Genomic DNA, 22435 nt, shown 5'->3' on the forward strand with positions numbered 1-22435 from the left:
CGCTAAGTGTTAAAAAATGTGGTATTAAATCCTGTTAAATTGAGCAACATTCTCCCCTCCGAGACACTGGGGGCACTGAACGTCACTGTTTGTATAGCACATGAACGTAAACGCTCTGGTATCAAACCAAAAAAACGTGTAATGAAGTAACATTTTCACGTTTTTTCTACAGTCCCTCTGTCTCTTATCAGTGGTATTGTAACGCCACAGCAGGAGTCTGCTCCTCTTTTTCTTCTTTACTTCGTTTTCTTACCTTTAATAGAAATTGTAAATAAAGTCAGAGCTTTTCTGTGTGTTTTTACATCGAGGAAAGACGCATTTTCAGGACAAATGGCGCATTTCCACCGGCTCTACTCGCCTCGCCTCGCCACAGTACGGTTTAAGTAGCGTTTCCACTAGCCTAGTACCTGGTACCAGGTACAATTTTTAGTACGAGGTTCCAAGCGTGCTTAAAAGCAGGTACTATGATGATTGGTCAGATTGCCGGCCGCTGGGTCCCGTTACAGGAAGAGACCTCCCACACACAAATCAAGCCGAACAGCGCCGAACTGTAGATCACTTAAAACTACTTAACAATCCTAACAACGTGGGTTCATCTCCAACAACTACCAGGGAAACCTCTATATATTTAACAGGAGTCTTTTAAAGTGGAGTGGTGTATTTAGGGACAGCGCCGCTGATCGCGAGCCACAGACCGTTGCCGCTGTAGTCTGTGGAGTAAGAGGCTGTACTCCGGAGACGTGTGGACAGAAATCAAGCCGAACAGTGCCGAATTGTAGATACATTAACTATTTAACAATCCTAAATACGTGGGTTAATCTCCAACAACTGCAGACGTGTAGTGTAAAGTCACTAGTCACTCGTATGTGGGTGTGTCGCGTATAAAACCAAGTCACCGCAGTTTCACTCAGCCGTGCAGTGATGACTCCGCCCACGTTAAGTATGTACTTTTTTGTCGTGGAGATGCAACCTAATCGTGCCGTGTCGTGCCGAGGCGAGGCGAGTTGGTGGAAATGCCCCAAAAGTCGTCTCAGTAAGCTAGCAAACCAAAGACCGTTACTGTGATGAAGTTAACCGATGTTTTTCATATCATTACAGCGTTTGAGGAGGAGTTATAACTATGGCTCATCAAGGCAAATGATAAGGCACGAAAACTGTAGAGAAACATTCATTTCACATGTCTTCAACCACTGTTTTCGAACACAGTGATTCCCAAAGATAGGGGTGAAACCCACAGATGGGTCGTAGGAGAAAAATTTTGGGTCCCCAAACAAATATTTACCAAATTTTAAGTTCAGGTTTTATTCAAAATACTGTGATTAGGGTCACAGTAGACTGGCATATTTAAAATGCTCCTGTACCATGAACAATTCAGGGTGGAGTCAGAGATTTTGATGAATGTCTTTCACCATATGCATAATTATAATGTATGTATGTATGTATGTAATAGAGTACAGGTACTGGGGTGGGTATGATTTAATGTTTCATGCCCATATTTTCTGGCATTTAATGGACCAAACACATTTAATCTGCATCTTCTTGCTTCACTCAATCTCAAGGGCAGTGTTCCTTTTAGTGGGAGTGGCCACACTCACTGTTCAAAGAGTGAACCTTGCCCCTTCATACTTTCAGTTGTGTTTAAAACTCAACTCGGCTCCAGCATGTAAGTGAGCCGTCGTCGTTGTTGTCAGGGAAACTATGGCTGAGTTTAAATATTCCCGTGTGGACTTCATCCTGACATGTTTGGGTCTGGTGTTCCTAGTGGTGGACATAGCACTGGACATTATTGCAGTAGTGTCTTTCTACCAGGAAAAGGAATATGTGAGCCTGGGGATCCTTCTCTTCTTCCTGCTGGGCTCGTCCATGCTCGTCCAGGCCTTCAGCTGGCTCTTCTACAGCTATGAGAATCTAAAGAGGTTCACAAAGGTGGAGAAAAGTCTGAGCCTGTTTCAGCTCAGGCTCCTGCATGTGTTCCAGCTGGGGATCTATATCAGGTTGTAGAGAAACCTTGTTTGTTTATTATTATCGTTGTTGCTTTTAAGGAACCCTTAGGCCGTTTACTTTGAATAATTGTGTCACACAAGAGAGAAAACAGTGGCAAATGGTGTCCCTCTGATTTTCAGCTTCTTAAATTTGAATATTTTCAAGTTTATTTGCTCCATATAATGAAGAAATCATTAAAGCTGAATAAGTTTTAGTTTGAGGGCAAAACAAGACATTGGAGAACATAACTTTCTGGCATTTTATGGACCAAACAACTGATCAGACAATCCAGAAAATAATCAGCAGATTAATTAATCACTATTTTCTAACAGTGATTCCCAAAGACTGGGGCGAGACCCACAGATGGGTCACAGGAGAACTCTTTTGGGTCCGCAAACTATTTTTTCCCCAAAATTTAAAGCTCAGACTTGTATGTATATCTTTTAAAATAGCACAATTTGTAATTGGACTAAAGAAGACTTTTGAGAACACTATCATTCCAAAATTTGGTAAACATTTTTCCATATTTCCTGGCATTTTATGGACCAAACAACTAATTGATTAATCAAGAATATAATCAACAAATTAATAGATGATGAAAATAATCATTAGTTGCAGCCCTAGAGTGTAGAATTACATAGACAAAAGGCTGCGATGCGAAATGTATCACAGTAAAACATATTATATTACCAATATATAAAGATATATTGGCAAATTGGATATATGCAATATTGAGCATCTGCAGACAAAAGTTAAAAGTAAGAGGATACATTGAAAAAATAATAAAGATAAAAAGGAGTTTATTAAAAAAGGACTGGGAATCAATTTATATATAAGGGGAATACCAAAAGTCAGATTAAAGTTATGAGCACAGTAAGAAAGAATGGCAACAGTGACTTACATCATCTGTGCCATTTCCTCTGAAAACAACGTCCATGTCCAAGTCTGTTCATATAGAGGCATTTTTTTCTCTCTTTAGTCTGACTGAATATTCATATGACGAGGCTAAATACCTGTTTGTGAGTTAATTTGTCTTAGTTTCATGCCCAGGTTTAAAAACTGACTCAAGGATTTATGGTCCTTGAGAAAAAAGTCACTTCATTTTAACTTTTCTTGTTGTGTTTTTAAACTGACTCCTATTTAGCAGCTGAAGCAAAGCTGTCATATCATTTCCTTTCATAAAATGTTGGGATTTTTGCTTTACACCACACACACACACACACACACACACACACACACACACACACACACACACACACACACACACACACACACACACACACACACACACACACACACACACACACACACACACACACACACACACACACACACACACACACACACACACACACACACACACTGGTTTTGTATACTTTTGGACATAATGCATTCCCTAGCCCCTTACTAACCTTAACCATCAAAACTAAATGCTAACCTAATGCTAAAACAGTTGGTTCACGCAGCCTAATAATATACACACGCAAACAATGAAAGATATCCGATTGAACACTTAACCAAAATAACAAACAACATTATTATAGAACAGATAAAAGTCTCTCCATAAAACCAGACGACAACAGAGAGGATGAACGACATCACTGGTCCAAATGTTTCTGTTGAGTACCAGCTACCACATCAGAAACACAGTGACAACACACACAGAAAGAGTGTGATGTTTACTCTCTGCTCAAGACATGACTTTACATTTACCAGTGACTTTGAAACAGGGGAAGCTCATTTCAGGCCCACTTATTTATACAGAAATTCTGTGAACAAACAACGAGAACAAAGAAACGCGATAATTATGTAATACTGAAATGCTATAATGGTGTTTTTTATTTACAGTATCTGATGTTCTACCAGATGCCATCATGTGCAACCCTCACGTTGACCTTTCCCATTGACCTTTCCCTATCACATAATCCCCCAGCATTCATTCACAGCTTGACTGTTAGTTAATTGTTGTCTTAAAACATTACAGGAAACAAGAATATAACTAGTTATTTCCCACACTCCACTGTCATTTATGTTTCTGCAATGCTGTCAATCAAAAACTAGCTCCACCTTACAGACATTTCCTCCAATCATCACGCAGAAGCCCAGCGTCTGCTCCCGCCCACTGCTCCATTGACTCCCTGAGAAGCTGGGCTTCCGCGGAAGCCGCATTTGTTCAATTACAAGTGAAAAAAACCTATCCCGTGTCGTCGCATAGAGAACAGTTGCAGCTGAGCTTCAAGTAGATTTAACGCAGAGGCTGCTACGGGAATACCAAAATCGCCACTGGTAGTGATAGTGATATTACTGGTAGTAATCGGTTTCCTTGTCCTTGATATCTAACGGTTGTTTCTCTACAGGCACGCGGGCGTCATAGAGATGTCCTTCTACAGCTTCTTCACGAAGGTCTGCAACCCGGAGGGATTTGCGGTGTTCCTGAGCCACGACCTCAGCATACTGCGGTTGATAGAGACGTTCTCGGAGAGCAGCCCTCAGCTCGTGCTCATGCTAACCATCATTGTGCAGCGCGGCGAGCTCGACCCCGTGACAGGTGCACTGAACCACCATGTTAGCACCATGTTGGCACTCAGGCCAAGAGTTTCCTTCAATCTCACGACACACCAACTTTTCACGTTGACGCGGTACTATAGTAATGGAAAATGACCCAGACTGCGTAGAGTCGAGCCCTGCGACAACTGCATGTTTTTCCTTCATGTTGAGGAGAAAAATATCCACCCGATCAGGTCGAGACATTTTTCAGAGGGGACGAAGGCTCTTTAGGTTTGGTGTCGTTTGGTCATTTTCAAGCCATAGCTGCCGTATGCTACAAGTTACATTACTGGGTGCATGGTGGTGGGTGGGGCCACAGACCGAAAGAGTTTGCTGCCCGCAAATAATTAAAGTAAATATTTGGCTGCACCATTGTCATAAGTGAAGCCAGTACAGCTGCCACCCTCTGGCTTGTTTAGCTCATGTCTCAGGACTACTATCACAGCATTTGTGATCATATCATTACAGGAACATCTGAACTAGTGCAAGTATTGACAAAGTTAACCTCAGCATCTATATTTTTTTTTTAGCACAATCCCAGTTAACACCTTCTAAAAAAAAGTCACTTGGCAGCAGTTTCATTCATTCAATCACTGAGCTTTTCTCCACCTCCACAGTGCTGAAGGCCATAGGGTCAGCTTTTGCTGTCGCCCTCAGTGTGACCATGTACCACCGCTCCCTACGCTGCTTCCTGCCCAATAAGCAGAACCAGGGGTGGAAGTCTTCGATGATGTACTTCGTGTGGAATGTGTTACTCATCTCGTCTCGCCTCGTTGCCCTCGCACTCTTCGCCTCCGTGTTGCCCTGCTTCATCTTTACCCACTTCCTTTGCTCGTGGTTGGTTTTGTTCTTCTTAGCCTGGCGATGCAAGATGGATTTCATGGACTCCACCGCTGGAGAGTGGCTCTTCAGAGCCACGGTGGGCCTCATATGGTACTTCACCTGGTTTAACGTAGTCGAGGGGGGGACGAGGTTCAGGACTACGCTCTACCACGGCTACAAACTGCTTGACATTTTCCTTCTCTGCAGCCTGTGGTGCTGGAAGACGAGCACATTAACATCAATCCTGTGTGCCATCTGTGTTGTTGCCGTTTACATCCTTGGTCTGGTTTTCAAAGTGATATACTATAAATTCTGCCACCCAAACCTCACCAAAAAGGCATTAACGGGGGTCACTGAAAATGGTGATGAGGTGGACTCAGCGTTAAGACAGGGAGTCACGTCAAGGACTTTTATCGAGGAGGGACCTTTAGAAGCCACAGGCGTCGCAGAACCCCCCAGCACCGTACACTGCAATAAAAGAATGAGGAAGTTGGCCGTGAATTTCTATGCCTGACCTGGATGACTCAGAAGGTCACACATGACGTGTGGTTACAAAGACATGGAGTCACACGGGTGTCTGACAACATGCCTGCGTAATCTCCCTGATCACAGGACACGACCTCCACCCTGATGAACCACAGATACAGACTCGACTGACGTTCAAGTGGAGACACTTTATCCTCATATGCACTTTCTATGACAAGGTGCGACCCCTTTTCAAAATCTATATTTAATATAATTAAAACGATACTCTTTTCACATTGCCTAGTGGAAAGGGAACTTGGGCTTGTAACTGGACAGTTGCTGGTTCTCTATAATCGGTCAAATTAGTTGTGCGTGAACATTTCAGACCAACAACTGTGTCATGTTCAGAGTCAATGTTTCCCAAACTTTCTGTATATGAACCCAACTTTTTAAGATGGCCAACAATCGTGACCCAAATCACAACATCATCATGAGAGCAAATTTGTGATCATAATCTGTAACATCTAAAAATGTTAATTAATAATGTTAATTTTTTAAACAATTCTGCATGTTATTTTAAACATTCACTCATTGATTTTAACTAACCCTAAACAAATCCACAGTGACCCATCTGTGGGTCCTGACCCAGTCTTTGGGAACCAATGACTTGAAACCACATTTATTGTCACAGTCAGAAATTCAAGTAACCAGTGAGACGACATTTTTGACTTTACTGGAACAATTTTGGAACTTCTACGTCATTCTTAAGCTTTTTATTTTCCCATTAATCGACTCCTTTTGTTCAGCTTCTTAAACATGAATATTTCCTGGCTTCTTTGCTCCGTATGACAAAGAAATCGTTAAAAATTAATAATAAATAATAAAAGGTTTGTGGACAAAACAAAGACACTTGAGAACATCATTACTCCAGGCAAATTAATTGATTATGAAAATAATCGTTAGTAACAAACAACAAACAAGATTGCGTCTGAAACTCTAAAATTTATTTACATTGAACCGAGTGTTTGGTTCACAACATGACTGTGAAAATAGTGACGCGTGGAGTTAAATAAGCAGAGATTATGACGATAACAGCTCAGCTCCTAACATGACTCAGCGTATCCTCACGGGTCCTTGAAGATGAGATGAAACACTTAGACAGCATTGTGAGTTATTTGGCATCAGAAAGAAAAAAGCAAACACGTTTGAAGAATTTTTCGCCCCTTGAATATTGCGTGGTTTGTTTTTCTAATGGACGATTAATGCTTTAAAAAAAAAAAAAACTAAAAGAGCATCAGAGGTGTCAACCTCGCGGCCTGCATGATGCCATGTGACCCAAATCGTAATATAAATCATGACGAGCAACAAGCAACTTAAAGCCTAATGCAGCGACTAATGTGTATCATCTAAAATTTCGGAAAGGTCTATGAATAACTTCCAATTAGACGTTTAATTACAACTTAATTTCATCCCTGTCATTTTAAACGTATACTTGTAGATTTCAACTAAAAGGTTGGGGGGCCCCCCAACAACAATGTTCTGCGACCCATCCGTAGGTCCCAACCTAGTCTTTGGGAACAACTGACTTCGATGACTTTATTTATGGATAATTTTGAATCATAAATGTGTTTTTATATCAAAAACACTATTATTTTGGAAAATCTGTGGAAATATTGTCACAAACGTAGTTTTTTGTGATATGATATAAGTTTACGCCGTAATTACCCAACCCGACCGAAAAATTCGATTTTTCTTCACTTGATAGACGACCTACTGACCAGACTAGATGCTCAGTGGCCCACAGGTCACTTGAGTTTACACAGTCCCAAAAAAACTCGCCTTCCTCTGACATCACCTGACCTGCATTTAAAAAAAGAAAAAGAAAAAAAAGATACCATGTATAATTACAGATCACGATTGTCTCTAAGCGATACAGCGTTGTCACCGCAACAACAAAAACGCAAGCTCCTTTTAAAAAAGAGCAAATAAAAAGCAAAGATTTTTGTTTTAAAGAAATTATATATGTAAAAAGAAATAAATTGGGATTATCTATTCTTGAAAAAACGCAGAGAAAATCAACAGAAAGCTTTTCTTTTTTTTTCCAGAGACCTTTTTAAATACAGTGCATACAGGATAGTTCAATCAAAAAAAAAAGTCTAACATAACAAAAAAAAGGGGTTAAAAGAAGATAACACTTTGGATAATATAACAACGCAGTGATAAATGTTTTCAACAAAAACTCTTACGTTTTTTTTCCCTTAAACGTGGTGGTTAAAAGGCACGATATAAATACAAACAGTCACACACACGCACACACAACAGAAATACACATTCGTAACGGTCAAGCTGCATATTATAGGTAAAATACCGAAAAACAAAGGAAAAAAAATAAATCTTCAGGCTCAGTATTGTTCAGTCGCAATCTCATACAGACCCAGGAAGTTGACTCCTCCCACTTTCCCCCCTTCCTTCACCGTCCAATAACAATGAAAAAAAAAAAAAATCCCTTTGAAATACAGTTAATGAGAAGAGTCGAAATGTATTGCACTGTAAAAAAAAAAAAAACACTAAACAAAAAAAACACAACTCCTCTAATGCGACTCAGCAAGTTTGTGTCGCCACGCGGCCACATTGCGAAAATTTAAAGCTGTAAATGTAAGTTTTAATAAACTCATTTTAATCTACGAGTCAACAAATGTATTTGACGTCCATTCATTAAAACCAATTACTGATCATTGTTTAACTACTGCAGCTTTTGACAAGAATATTTCACTGGTAATTTGAAAATAGTGGCAGCCGTTACACAAATACAAACAATAACCGGGGGGAAAAAACTGCGATAATTTGAGTTTTGTAAACAAAATGATTTGTGGTAAATGACACTGAAATGCAGCAATTAAACATTTCTGGTTTCATTTCATTCAGGGTTCATGTTTATGCCCTAGGATTTAAAAGGTACAGTGTGTAAGATTTAGGAGAAATGACTTTCATTTGAAGATAAAATAATTATATTTGTTTAATAAGCTTACAACCACCTGAATCTTACCACAGTATTTGCCTTTTTCTATTTATATCAGGGCACCATTTTGAAGCACGTTTTTACATTAGATTTTAAAGGTAGTGTGTAAAAGTTATTGGTGACGTTTAACGTTGTATTCAACTATTCCTCACCTCGCTCTTTCCTTCCAAGTGTGTTGTTGAACTTGTGTAGCCTTCGGTAAGCATCAAAACTCAAAAGAGCTCTGGTTTGTCCATTGTGGACTCCGTAGAGCCTCAAAAATGAAGTACAATTAATTATTAATCATTTCTACCAAATGAAAAAGATTTGACCAAAGATTTTACACACTGGACTTTAATTCCAAGCGTGTATACAGCACACCATCACTCAATTTAAATTGTATATAATTCTCGCATTTAATGCAAAAGTGTTGAAATAAATGGTGGATGATGATAAAACGGTGGTGCGTTTTTTTCCCCCAGCAGCTCATCCATATATAAACCTGTGATTCACCGACCGCAGGTCACGTGTTTACTGTACGTGCTCAGGCTGCTGAGACACAGTGAGGAGGTCAGGAGTGAAGGAGGATCCACCTACCTTACTTTCTCATCTTTAAACATCTCACACATGATGATAAATATGGGAGTGGCTACATGAGGTCACAAATAAAAAAAAAAAAATGCCTTCAAGTTTTGATATGATTATTACAAACTACACGACTCCAAAAAACCAGAACAGAACAAAGGTCCTTTGGTTGTTTGTGTCCAGAAAGGAAAAACAAAAAGAAGGATGGTGTTCACTGCAGGAGATTCTTTTTTTTTTGAAATCATAAATGTGGGACAAAGACCGAGGACAAGGATGAGGAGGAGGAGTAAAAACAAAAAAGAGTTTTCCCTTCTGTGTCTAAGTCAGTGCCAGGTTTAGCTGCCGCAGGACGGAGCGCTGGACGTGAGGAACCTGAAGTCAGCCAGTCTGTTACTCACCTTCAGCTCCGACCCATAGTCCGTCTCAGTATTTATAGTTTGCCGTCACACAGGGAGTCATTGGTTGTTGTCGCAGAGGGAGCAGGGCCGGTGGATTTAACGAGCCAGGTTATTGTAGGAGTCTGGGTTGTGGAGGATTTTGTCACTCAGTGCTGCTCCATGAGCCAACGGGACGACAATGACGACGAATACATTTTCCCCTTTTTAGTGTGCGACACTCAACGCCACCTTCTCCCTTTACAAGAAGTCCAGTTCCAGCGCTTGGTGCAGAGACACGAGGTCACCGTGAGTGGAAATCCGCCAGAACGGCATGTTGTGCTACACAGAGACAGACGGACATTTTCTGTTAACTCAAGCTATGAAGGCAGACACTAGTTTATATGTTATATATTTATATATGAACACAAATGTGTTAGTCATTTAATATAAGATGTTAGACGAAAAATCAGGAGGGGGAAATAAAAATTTAAAATTCACCTGTTTTGCTGCAAACTCCTCATCTCGACCGTCACCGATCACCACGTATGTCACTTTCTTCCCAAAGCGGGAGACGATTCTCTCAAAGCAACTTTCCTTTCCTGCAACGAAAGGAAAATGAACTTTAACACTTCTAATGTGTGTTTCCTGCTTTAATTATATCCTACTTTATAGTTTTAAACAAGTGTCTGCAGACTCTGCACCTATTTTGGTTGCACTGTAGATGTTCTCCACAGGGAAGACTTCTCCCAGGCCGTACAGCAGAACTTTGGCCAGTGCTGGAACGAGCTGAGTGGTGGTGACCAGCACGTTCATACACTTCCCCCTGTTCACAACATGCACACACAGACACGAATAAACACAGGTTAAGATGATAAAAAATGTTTTAATCATATTTTGTCATGTTATTCCCTAATTTCAGTTCATAGGGCTATTTTTTTTTATCATCAATTAATCTGTTTGAGTGATTTTTCCACTTCTTAAATAAGAAGAATATTTTCTGGTTTATTTGCTCCAAAAAACAAGACATTTGAGGAGAAGTGGTCCAATGATTTGTTTAATTTATATGGGTTTGTATGCTGAAACCGGACACTTGGTATCAATAATAATAAATAAAAAAAGGTAATTAAAATGAAACAGATACTAGTAGAGCTGTGCTGTGCTATGCTGAGCTGAGCTGAGCTCTGACCTGGACTGGATTAACAGCAGAGACTTGAGTGCTGTGCTGAGCCAGGCGTCTGTGACGCTCTCAATCTCAGACTGAAGCCGCACGAGCAGCTCCCTCTTCATGGGACTCAACAGACCTGGAAAACAAGAACAGCAACAACAACATGCATTATTTAATACAGACGCTTTTTACTTCATATGCAGCAAATGTATATCCAGTATACAGTACGAGAACGTTTTGTATATCCATCCATCTTCCACACCCATTCACACCCTGGTCAGCGCGGGGTTTAGTGTCCAACCAAAAGACACATCAGCATAACAAAAATAATCCTAAAAAAAATTGGTCTAAACCTTTAAAAAAGCCCTTTTAAATTTGTGAGGACCAGACAAAATGTCCTCATTCCCTCACAAACATACATACACAACATGTTTCCATATCTTAGGGAGGACACACATCACTGACATAATACACTGCCTCGTCCCTTAAGCTAACCAAAATATTAACTTAAGATGGTGTAAATAAAGAATGTTAATACAAATCAGTTTATTATTTGTGTCTTCTAAAAGTTTTGCAGTAATTTATTCTTTTGTTGTTCTATTCTGTCCTTTAACTGCTGCAACATGTGAATTTCCCCAGTGTGGAATCAATAAAGTCTAATCTAACATAACCTTAACCGTTACCCTAATCTAAACCCATTTCTGACTCTTATCCTAAAACCAAGTCTTAACCCTGAAAAAACGTTGTGGGGAGTGGACAAAATGTCTCCACATAGATATGTTTTTTCACACACAAACCGACAGAGAGATAAACAGATATGTTTACTTTGGCCTCAGATCCAAACTTTGGGTTTGCCTCCTTTTGCCTTTTGGACATTTCACTTTCTTTGCAAGCAAACACATCTTAAAATTTCTGCTTTTACACTTAAACACCTAGTTCTGTTTTTGTTTGAACCAAGAGCCATGGGATGATTTTGGTTCAATCATGTAGTAGAAGTTTAATTAGTCTTTTAGTATTCAGTTTTTAGCTTTAGCTCATAGCATAGTGTTGTTTAGCTGCAGCAGGTTTACCCTTCATTTTAATCTCTTGCCTGAAGCAACACTCCGAGGTGGTAAACAAACAAGAGTTAAAATGAAAATCACTCACGGTTAAGTTCATTTGACTGTGAGTGTTTGCTCTGCATTTAAATGCATAATAACACGGCTTCCTGGACATTTTACAAAGTATGATAAACGCTCTTCTCGTGCTCATCTATTCTATCAAATAAAAGCTGAAATAATCTTTAAAGTATGTGATGTTTTATTGTTATTTCTATGTATACACACACACACACACACACACACACACACACGATTCGTGGGTTGTCGATTTGTTGTTGTGTGCTGTGTATATACTATTAAACACATCAAAAACATTTACACAAAACTCACTTGCGACATTTCCTTTGTAGCTATTGTAGATCTCTTTTAAGCGACGGTAGCGAAAGGCCAGTTTACGCATCCACTCCACGCCTCCTCCACCACTGGGACCATTAAAGCCGTCCGTCAAGAAGTTGTAGTTACTGTGAAGGAGATTTAAAAGATAATAACAAACAAACAGAAACCCCCCAAAGGCTCATGTATTCGTTGGGTCCATTAGAGAACAAACCTCAAGTCCTGTCCATTGTCATCAGAGGCCACGTCCTCAATATGGACTTGATCACATTCCTTAAAAGGGAAAAAGAAAATTGTCTATATATCTGGTGGGGATAAAGGTGGATGATGCCAGGTTTATTTATGGTTCCCACACCTTTGGTGACATCAAATTCAAGGACTTTCCAGGACCAGCTGCCTCAAATTCAAGGACCAAATGTGCTGACTGCTTAAAATGTGAGGGCAACTTGTAAGAGCAAATCTTCGCCCATGGCGTCCACTTTTATTGATTTGCAGCACGCGCTGCATCTGGACAAGTGATTGTCCCTCAAAGTCAGTCATTTGTGATTTTCTTTGGTGAGACAAAGATCTAGGAATTTGCTCTCTCTTGCATTACTCGCTGAGAGAGACACCGGTAGTTATTATGACTCCACGTTTGTCATGCGTTGTAAATATAAACAGAACTTCTTTCTTCTACAAAATTCAAGCACTTTCAACAACCTATTAAGGGTAATTCCCACAAACTTTCAAGAATTCCAAGGACCTGTGGAAACCCTGTATTTAAGACATACTTGAGCTTTAAATTCACATGTAACAAACAACAACAAAGCTGGTGGAGCCCTAAGACTTTAGCCCAGTACTGTACTTGTGCTGTTGTCAATCATGTATTTATGATTCTCAAAATTCACAGTAATTACTGTCCAGTTTGGTCACGGCTCATCGTTACCTCCAGGTCATTGAAGAAGAGGTGAGTGTCTGCCAGTTCAAAGATCAGCTCCTCCATCTGCAGCCCCATGTTCAGCACAGTCGCCTGGTCCTGAAACAAAAATCAAAAAACAACAAGTTTGTAAATAAATAAATAAATTAAAATAAATGAGCGTGACACAGTTTATGGACACATTTGTTGATGTAAACAAACCTTGCCAAATTTCTGTGCGTAGGAGCCAGTGAGCAGTGAATGGAATATGATAATGGTCTCGTCCAGATCCCACAGAAAAACACGCTTAAAAAACAAAACAAAGAAATACCAAAAAACAAAGTTAGTTTAATTATTGCACACAAAAGAAATTCACAACTAAGTGCAAGTGCACGTTTACCTCCAGGTCAGTTTCAGCTGGTGGAGAGTTTTCTGCCTTCTTGCCTTTGCCCTTGGATTTACCAACAGAGTTCCTGTGTCCAACTTCGTCCTGTTCTCTGGCACCAGCAGGGGGCGCTACACTGACGGGCAGAGCAGCTCCTACTGGGAGGATTTCTGTTGGGGATGCATCTGGCGTACAAGATAGGAGGAGCAAATAAAATAGGCAGCTTTATTTGTACAGCACATTTCATATGCAAGGGCAACTCAATGTGCTTTGCATAACTATAAAATAAACATTTGGAAAAATTTAAAGGAGAGATGAGAGAAAACAATAAGTTAGACTAAAATGGAGCATAAAATATGTTAGTGCAGCATAAAACAACAATTAAATATTTAAAAGAAAATAAAGTAAAGTGCAGAAGATTAAAATTTAACCTGGATTTTAAAATATCCACATTTTAATGCTGATAAATAAATGTTGTGTGGTGAAATCACCTCTGGGAGGAAGTCCAGCTGAAGCCGCCTCCTCCATCTTCACCGCAGAATATCCGGCCACGCCCACACCCGCGCCCGACTCGTCGCTGCTGGGCAGCCCAGTGGGAACGTAGCTGGGAGGCAAACTGTAGTACTGAGAGAACTGACTCTGACCCAGAGAGTTGTAGCTACTGAAATCCTGGAGAAATTAACAATAATAAATAAAAAAAAAGTGATGAATTTAGCTTGAAAAAGAATATTCATCAAATCATGTGAGGTGCATTATTAAAGAAAGGTTTTGAAAAGGTCCAGTGTCTAAAACTACTGTGAGATTATTACAATATTTTATTTTGGCAAAAATTGAAGAGGAAATAATTACTCTTGCCAGATTGGCTTATTTCACGCGACAGATCGACAAATGAAACAGACGGTGAGTAGGCACAATGTCAAGATTTTAGTGTAAATCCCAATTGTTTACACCATGCAAGGAAACACTGAGCTTTTTTTTTTATTAAATGTTTTATTCATTCTCATTCTTTGGTCATGTAATTTAAAGACCTCAAGCTTTCTTAGAAATAATAATAGAAAATAACCAAATAAGGCAATGTGATTAGAGTCTGTCCTGATATTGAATGCATTTAGTATAATTTCTTCTCTTACGTTGCACATAGAGTTTAGCTCCTGATTTCTCACACTTGAGCAGCTCCAGTGCTTACCTGATGGCCGACAGTGGTGGAGGCCGTGGTGGTGGCCGTAGCTGTGGGGATGTTTGAATACACGCTAGATGTCGTAAAACTTGAGCCTGCAGACAAAAGAGATCTCATGAAAAACATCGTCCTGACGAAGAAAAGAAGTGAACAACAACTAAACAAGAGGGAAAACTCAGAGTGTGCTTCAGAGTGTGACAGCGTTATCTGGTGAGGCAGAGTGAGGTTGCAGCTTGCCTTGGCTGGGGTATGAGTAGTGCAGCTGGCCTGGCTGGGTTGAGGTATATGTGGTGCTGAAGCTGAGAAACCCAGGCTGGCCACCAGAGGGCGCCTCAGGCAGCCCTGTCTCTGTTTTAATGCCTGGCCACATAGCACCTGAAGATGAAAAGAGAGCAAGGGAAGCAGAGGATGTGAAGGAGCGGCAAGAGGAGTGTGGGTCATCAGAGCAAGGCAAGAGCCTTTGTGTGGCCTTGTGTGATTGAAGCAGAGGTCAAAAGCAAACGGGAGTCCACAGCACCAAGCACAGTGAGGCCTTTAAAGCAAATGATCTAAGGAGTGATTGTGGTTTTAGTGAGCAAGAGGGTGTTTAAAAAAAAATTATAATAAAAAAAAAAAGGCTGACAGAGAAGGAAGAAGACTAACCGAAGGGCGGGAGGCCGTAGGTCTGTCCCGTCTGAGGGAAGGTCGAGTACACGCTGGACTGGGCCAGAGAAGGAAAGGCCACCTGACTGGTATATGACGTCACTGATGGACTGAAAGAGAGCAACATGTCAGGTACGCATCACATACAGCTGCAAAACAAGCCCTAAACTTTCAACACTGAAAGTTGTCTGAATTTCAAAAGTGGAAAGTGCTGTTTTAAACGGTTCTTGCACAAGAGTAGTGCATCAGTGAACTGTACTCACTTGCTTCCTTGATAAACCTGTTGGGTGTATTCAGGTGTCGCCGTCGAGTCTGTGGCTGTAAAAAAACAAAATAAGGAAAACACAGCTTAAGATGACACGTTCTGTAACTTTACTGTGCGTCGTTTAAAACAGAGAGTCTTTTATGTCATCAAATAAATATGTCAAATATGTACTGTTGCATCTACATTTCATGACTAAAAGTTTGCTAAAACGCGATCAAATATATGACTGGTTTGTTCAGAATCGTGAAGGACAATAAGACGGAGAGTGGACAGTGAGGGGACGGGCGGACGCGGGCAGCATTTGTTTAGCATTTGTCTGGAGAATTAGACAATGATCTCATGTTTAAATAGTCCATTCTGACTAAATGCTTGACACACGCGGTGCACACGCACCACAGACTGACCCTTTAATTCCGTAACCATGTTAACGATGGAATTGTAAATTCCAATTGGAACAAATCATTTCAGAATGAAACTCTGCACGTGTAATCATAGCTATTGTTTGTGATTCGTACCAGAATGAGCGTACGGGTTCAATGAGTCAGCACATTCTTGAGAGGTTGCCCCTCGCTCCAGGTCCGACTGTTCCTGATCACCTGAAATAATCCGAGACACATTGTCAATGTTTTCCTGCAGCAATTCTCATCACTGTACGTTCAAATAAACAAATAAAAAATAAAACAACAAAGCCTCTGGCCTTTTCCCACTGACCTGGATCGAGGGAGGCCGTGGACAGGGCAGAGTACGAGGCCGCTGGACTCCCGTCACCACCTAGATTACTAGAAAAACACAGAGTCCATTCTAATTACATGTCATTTCTGCAGCTGCTATGCAGTCGATGAAAAAGTAAGGAGGTTACATTTGGAAAAAAAAGAAGAGCATAAAAAGAACGGCAGAGAAACAAACCACAGTGGAAAATGTGTTTAAAAGTAAGTTCAAATTCCAGATTTACTGCTTGTGTATGTTTGTCAAACAAAGTAACTAAGCAGCAAATGAAAAGAATCAGGAACCAACCTCGGCTCTTTCTCCAGTGCACCGTCGAGCTCACGCTTGACTTTCTTTGCCTGCATACACACAGAAATACATTTACAGAAATGTTGATTATATCGTCTGTTTCGCTTCAGGGCTGTGATGGTCATCTTTCTTACCTCAGTAATGTAAAAAAGCACAGTCAGATGAGGCCTGAATTCTGTTTTCAGTCACTGCTTTACGTCAACAGAATCAAGACTCTTTATTTTTGGCCTTAAGACATTTAAGTTTATACAAACTTGAGGAAAAGGTTTTTGTCAAATACCAAATGTCCAAAATACACTCTGGAATAATTCAATTCAACACTTTAACACTTGGAAAAAAAGTTTAGAAAATTTTTTCTCATTAACCTACAGACCGTAAACACAAGAGCTTACGACAAGAGGAAAAATTACAAATCTTAACTTGTTATATTGTATCTTTAATTATCAATATGTAGGTAATAGGTTTTTCTACAGTAAGTAGAAATAAAACACCACATTATCGGCATAAAAGACAACAGAAAATTAAAAACAATCATCTATGGAATTCAATTTCATAATAAATATCTCAATTACAAGCAGTGACAATTCATTTTTGCAAAGGCTTTTTATTCTCTTCTATTCTCTTTAATATTCCAGTGAACCCCTTTTTTTTTTAACAATGCTTTTTAATCTTAATGACAGAAAGTCACAGTCCAAAAAAAAAGAAAATAATTTTAAAATGCTTCATGAATTCATGGATTTCATTTACATTGAAAACCACTATGTTTTACTAGGGCTGCAACGATTATTAATCAATTACGAAATTAACCGTCAGATTTGATTGAAATAATTAAAAACATTTTTCAGCTTCTTAAAAAGGTGAATGTTTTTTTTTTTTTTTTTTCTTACTTCATATAACAAAGAAATCCAGGTTTGAAAGACAATGACAAACATTTTCTGACATTTTACTAACCAAAATAGAGAAAAGAATCTACAGATTAATCAATAACAAAAGTTAGTTGCAGCCCTGATCAACAATCTCCATCAGGGAGAACAAACCCTAAAATAACCGATTAATCCGTTTATTTAATAGTAGTTTAAATAATCAAACGAGCCTCTCTGATTTTAAACAATTCAGAATGGATCATTTTGGTTTGTGGACAAAACAAGTAATTTGAGAACATCATCATTTACAGGTGTGGGGAGCAGTTACCAACAGTTGTCACCATTTTCTAATAATTTACTCAATAAAATAATTGACAGACAGCTTAGTTGATTATGAAAATAATCAATAGTTGCGGCCCTACTTTAGATTACAAAAGAAACTACCACCAACTTGAATTAAAAGTATATTATGTTGATAACCTGAAGTAAAATCTGTTAAAACATCAGCACGAGCAAAGTGCAAATTCAAAAAGCCTAGATTTACCCAGAAAACTTTATTTTAGGAATAAACCAGTCAGAAAACGGCAAACATGGTTCTGTGTCCCCACAGTGTGGACTCACCGGCAGCTCAGGCAGCTCCTGCGAGTCATCCATCTCTGCAGCAGAGCGTCCCGACATGTCTGCACGCTCAGCCCGCTCTCTCTACCTGGAAAACCTGTCCGGACCCTGGTTCACACAAGCACAAAGACAAAAAGGCATGGAATAAACGGTCAAGAGGTGATGCTTTATGTAGTGTTGTGATGTGTGATCTTCCCCTCCCCTTGTCCCCACAAAGGCCCGCTGACGCTCGCCCCACACGCTATCACACGTATGATCAGCAGGTAGTTGGCTGCAGATGAAGGAAATGGGGGCAGCCTGGTATAATCTCCAGCACGAGACCAGCAGGTGAGATACGCGTCTCCCTGACGTTGCCCCATGTCCCCACCGTGCTTGTGTTTACCACAGGATTAAGGAAGTGTGCCGCCTTACATGTGACTTCACCGCAGTTCAATGAAAACATATTCTCCAGAAGCATTAAGTGCTCAGGTGCAAGCTGTTGTATCAATAGATGTCACGAGGGGATAAGATCTAACCTGATTTTGTCCACTGCTCCGCTCAGCTGGCCTTTCCCCTCGGCTCCAGGTACAGCACATTTATCGACCTGACATAATGTCGACACCGACACAGAAAATAGGTCAGACAGCAAATTCTAGATCCGACGACTATGTCATGCAGTCGTCAGTGGTGCACGTTCGGAACCAGACGCGTGCCGGTCTGAACTAGCTGGACCATCAATGCACTGTGCAACAGTATCTATACAGTATCCTTATTTCCAGAATAGAAATATTGGACTTTTTGACATTATATCAGGGTTGCTTAGGCTGATCGATAAATATAAATTTTTCCCTGCGACCAAATCCAGTTAATTTATTCTCCTCTGTGGTGAAATCAACACTTTCCCATACTGCAGCAGATGAAGATATTAATTTGCTTTACTGTGAAAAATATATAAACATAAAATATAATAGTTGTAGAGGGCACAAGTGTAGAAGTCAAGGAAGTAACAGCCTATTCTGCCTACAGTTTAAGTCATTCGTCATATTGGGAGATCTTGACATCCAATAATAAAACCAATACCGACCGATAATGGTATTGCGCCAAAAAATATCATGCATCCATTACTGGAACACATCCAGAAAATTCAGAAAACAAGTGTGCAGTATTACAATAGCAAATTAACACAGGAAAAAACAAAACAAACAAAAACTACTTCTACAAAGCTGTGTTTTCCACACTTTCAATATGAGGACTAGGGGTTGCCAGAATTCCCATTAGTTCCCATGGAAATATTTCCAAAATTCCCAAACTAAATTGGGTATAATTGTCAAGTATTTAGTGTAATAAGTATTCTGACTTAAACCTGGAGTGGAACCGTTCCACTATTTCATGTCAAATTAAAATCTGCCAACCTGGTAAAAAAAAAAGTCAATTTTACCAGGTTTATTCATGACATTCTAGAGTTTTACATACACATGTCATACAATTTAAACTCATAGACAAAATCTATTTATGTAGGTGAACTTAAAAACATAGGCTCCTCTAACTGTTTGTACTTTTTCCATGACATAGTAGGTAAATAATTAGGTAGAACTCCTTCATCTGATCACAGGAGAATTTGCCCTTCACACATGGACGGAAAAGCCAAACCTGGAACTCTCCTTGTCGCTGGTTTTACGGCTGTTGCCATTTTTTCGGGCCATTTTGACAGAACTGAATGCATCAAAGCGACCATCCCACCACCAGCTGCTACCATCTGTAATCAAGCCCTGTACTGTTGTCTCTACTCTGCCACGATCACAACAACACCCGGGTTGAATAGCGTCACCTGAGGAATATCGGTGCCCTGACACAGGAACCTTCAAGAAACTGCTGTCTTTTTAGGGAGCGTAAAGTATGAGGACCAAGTGAAAACCACAGAGCAGGAAGAAAAAGTGCTTATCTGAAGCCACCAACCCTGAAATACACACTCAATGGGATTCATTTAATTAAACAAAAGGCAGTAACAAGTAGGGCTGCAACGATTAGTCAATTATTAATCGATTACGAACTGAATCGTCGACTGACTGATAGTCAATTGGACTATTATTTAACATATAAACTGAATCATTTTGGTTTGTAGACAAAACAAGACATTACTTCAAAAGGCTCGAAAAACACCGGCATTTTATGGACCAAACAAGTACTCTATTAATCAAATAATCAACAGATCAGTGGTCAGTTGCAGTCCTATAAGTAAGTAAAACGACTGATAAAGATATAACCTTGAAATTGTAAAATGAACGCAGCATCATCTATTGAATTAGTCTTGTAAAATAATTTACATTCGGCATTTAAAGCACCCCAAAACCTTTACACTGACACATTACATTTCTATGCCTCTGATCAATAATCTAGAACATAGATCAACCAATATGGTGCAACTCTCCGATCTAAAAATGATTTATTAACTACACAAATATATGCTACAGATAAACAGAAATCATCTTTGGGATTAACTTTAAAAGCATTTTCACAGAATCGATGAAGTTTCTTTATAAATTTAAATAGGTATACATATGAAATTGGTCAATTTAATAAATTACAAAAATCGGTCCGATTACTCGATCCACCAAACATCAGCCATCAGTGCCCTCATGCGCAAAAAACTGCTGTTTCAAAAGCTAATTATGTACATATAACTATAATAGCACCAAATATTTACACTCATGTTTACTTTAATCGATTAATTGACCCATACGTGCAGCTCGAATGCAAACACATCAAGCAGCCTCTGTTTGTGTGTGTGCGTGTATTATCTGGTTATGACGTCATTCACTTTATGATTGTTTGGTTTAAATCTGCAGCTGAGAAGTGATCGGTGCTCATTAAAAGCTCTTGGAGCCTTGGTTCTTGGTTTGTCCTCCAGCAAATAACCGAGTCCGATCACTGTTTCCTGTGAAGGTTAAGTGTTTCACATCGGGCTACATACTGGAATATGTAGTCCTGGTTAGCTTTAATGCGAAAGACAAGTGAGCACAGCAAGTTAAAATCCGACTGTAAACAACAGACTAATAATGAAGCGTATCACCCAATCACCCATGTATTAGACGGCACCGAGAAAGCTCTCTTACAGGGACGTTAGCTTTCAAACGTTCCTGAGTATATACAATCAGCCTCGTCAAGTTTGGACCTTTTAGCACACGGGTTAGCTCGCTACTGTGTTGAGTAAAGAGGGATACAAAAAGAGCTGCTGGACTTAGTTCGGCCCAGCCGTGAAAGTTTTCCCTCCCAGAGATTAGTCGGCACCCCGCGGCCATTGAAGTGGGCTCACAAATGGCAGCGTGTGAGAGCATCTCACCGCCGCCGCGGCTAACCACGGAGCTAACAGCTAGCACGACTCACTTGCAACACACAAACGCGACGCCGCACGAGCCTTACCATTGAGAGAGCGACCGAGAAACGCCTTTAGAGCAGCGTCTTCAGCGGAATCCACTGTGTGTCAAGCTTTGTCTGTTGTTAGGGACCACTATTTGGCAGGAAGCCCCCCCGACGAGGAGTCGCACTGCGCGTGCGCGACGCGTCCATTCATAAGCGAGTCCGCCGCTTGGCGCGCGACAGGAGGTGGCGACAGGTGTGGCAGCGTCGGGACAGGTGAGATGGAAAACGCCAACATTTGCTATTTGAACAGTTGAAGCTTTGTGTTAAATGTCAATGTCGTGTCCGGGTGTTAGAACAGCGGCTAACGATTATTCTCGTACTCGAGTAATCGGCATGTTATATTACATTTATTACATATATTACACTTATGAAGCCGAAATCAGGTAACTTATGCTAACTTATCTTATCCAAAAAGACCCTCAAACAAATCATTTATTATTAAAAAATAATGATATAGATCCACAACTCACGATTCTTTTCATAATCGGTTTATTATTATGAAATGTTTTCAAATGTTGGTTTGTGTTTCCCAAACCTGAAAATAATAAATGTTTTCAAATGTCTTGTTTTGTCAACAAACGAAAATGATTCAGTTTTTGATGATTTCTGTGTTTTTATGGAGCAAAGACACCAGAATATATTCATATTTAAGAAGCTGAAAAATCAGAAAGGTTGTTTTAATTGTTGAAAAAACACGAGTCAGATACATATAATCACGATATTGCGATATACCCACGGAACAGCTCTAGTGAGAGTGAGTACTCAGTGGCACCATCTAGTGGACTGAAAAGTGTTGTTTGTT

The 22435-nt window shown here is 39.9% G+C and overlaps 2 protein-coding genes across 4 annotated transcripts; one reads left to right on the forward strand and one right to left on the reverse strand.

The window, feature by feature from the left end:
* The first annotated feature begins 1562 nt into the window (after window positions 1-1562).
* On the forward strand, window positions 1563-8196 carry LOC131447630 (XK-related protein 8-like). Its single transcript, XM_058619532.1, has 3 exons — window positions 1563-1994; window positions 4341-4531; window positions 5148-8196. Exons 1-3 carry the CDS (start codon window positions 1699-1701, stop codon window positions 5864-5866), a joined length of 1206 nt encoding a protein of 401 aa, XP_058475515.1. The 5' UTR covers window positions 1563-1698; the 3' UTR covers window positions 5867-8196.
* On the reverse strand, window positions 6800-21743 carry eya3 (EYA transcriptional coactivator and phosphatase 3). 3 transcript variants are annotated; one of them, XM_058619526.1, is made up of 20 exons: window positions 21634-21715; window positions 18750-18817; window positions 18238-18342; window positions 16754-16803; window positions 16451-16518; window positions 16255-16335; window positions 15738-15792; window positions 15475-15584; window positions 15070-15207; window positions 14842-14927; window positions 14147-14324; window positions 13671-13840; window positions 13493-13576; window positions 13301-13390; window positions 12590-12648; window positions 12373-12503; window positions 10964-11078; window positions 10479-10600; window positions 10276-10376; window positions 6800-10116 (listed from the first exon to the last, which is right to left on the reverse strand). In XM_058619526.1, exons 3-20 carry the CDS (start codon window positions 18292-18294, stop codon window positions 10036-10038), a joined length of 1776 nt encoding a protein of 591 aa, XP_058475509.1. In that variant the 5' UTR covers window positions 18295-18342; window positions 18750-18817; window positions 21634-21715; the 3' UTR covers window positions 6800-10035. The 3 variants fall into 3 exon arrangements, with proteins under 3 accessions (XP_058475509.1, XP_058475510.1, XP_058475511.1); XM_058619527.1 differs by lacking the exon at window positions 18750-18817 and having other exon boundaries at window positions 21634-21743; XM_058619528.1 differs by lacking the exon at window positions 15070-15207.
* Window positions 21744-22435: the final 692 nt, after the last annotated feature.

Source organism: Solea solea, chromosome 20 (assembly GCF_958295425.1).
Source record: "Solea solea chromosome 20, fSolSol10.1, whole genome shotgun sequence".
Classification (NCBI taxonomy): Eukaryota; Metazoa; Chordata; class Actinopteri; order Pleuronectiformes; family Soleidae; genus Solea; species Solea solea.

Bases quoted from the DNA above. Each gene is read 5' to 3' on its own strand.
- eya3 (XM_058619527.1), bottom strand. From the start codon at position 18,294: ATGTCGGGACGCTCTGCTGCAGAGATGGATGACTCGCAGGAGCTGCCT. The intron at 16,804-18,237 runs GTGAGTCCACAC...GTGTGTATGCAG, and splicing joins AGGAGCTGCCTGAGCTGCCG to GCAAAGAAAGTCAAGCGTGA. The intron at 13,391-13,492 runs GTTTGTTTACAT...TTTTTGTTTCAG, and splicing joins ACGCACAGAAATTTGGCAAG to GACCAGGCGACTGTGCTGAA.
- LOC131447630 (XM_058619532.1), top strand. From the start codon at position 1,699: ATGGCTGAGTTTAAATATTCCCGTGTGGACTTCATCCTGACATGTTTG. The intron at 1,995-4,340 runs GTTGTAGAGAAA...GTTTCTCTACAG, and splicing joins CAGCTGGGGATCTATATCAG to GCACGCGGGCGTCATAGAGA. The intron at 4,532-5,147 runs GTGCACTGAACC...CCACCTCCACAG, and splicing joins CGAGCTCGACCCCGTGACAG to TGCTGAAGGCCATAGGGTCA.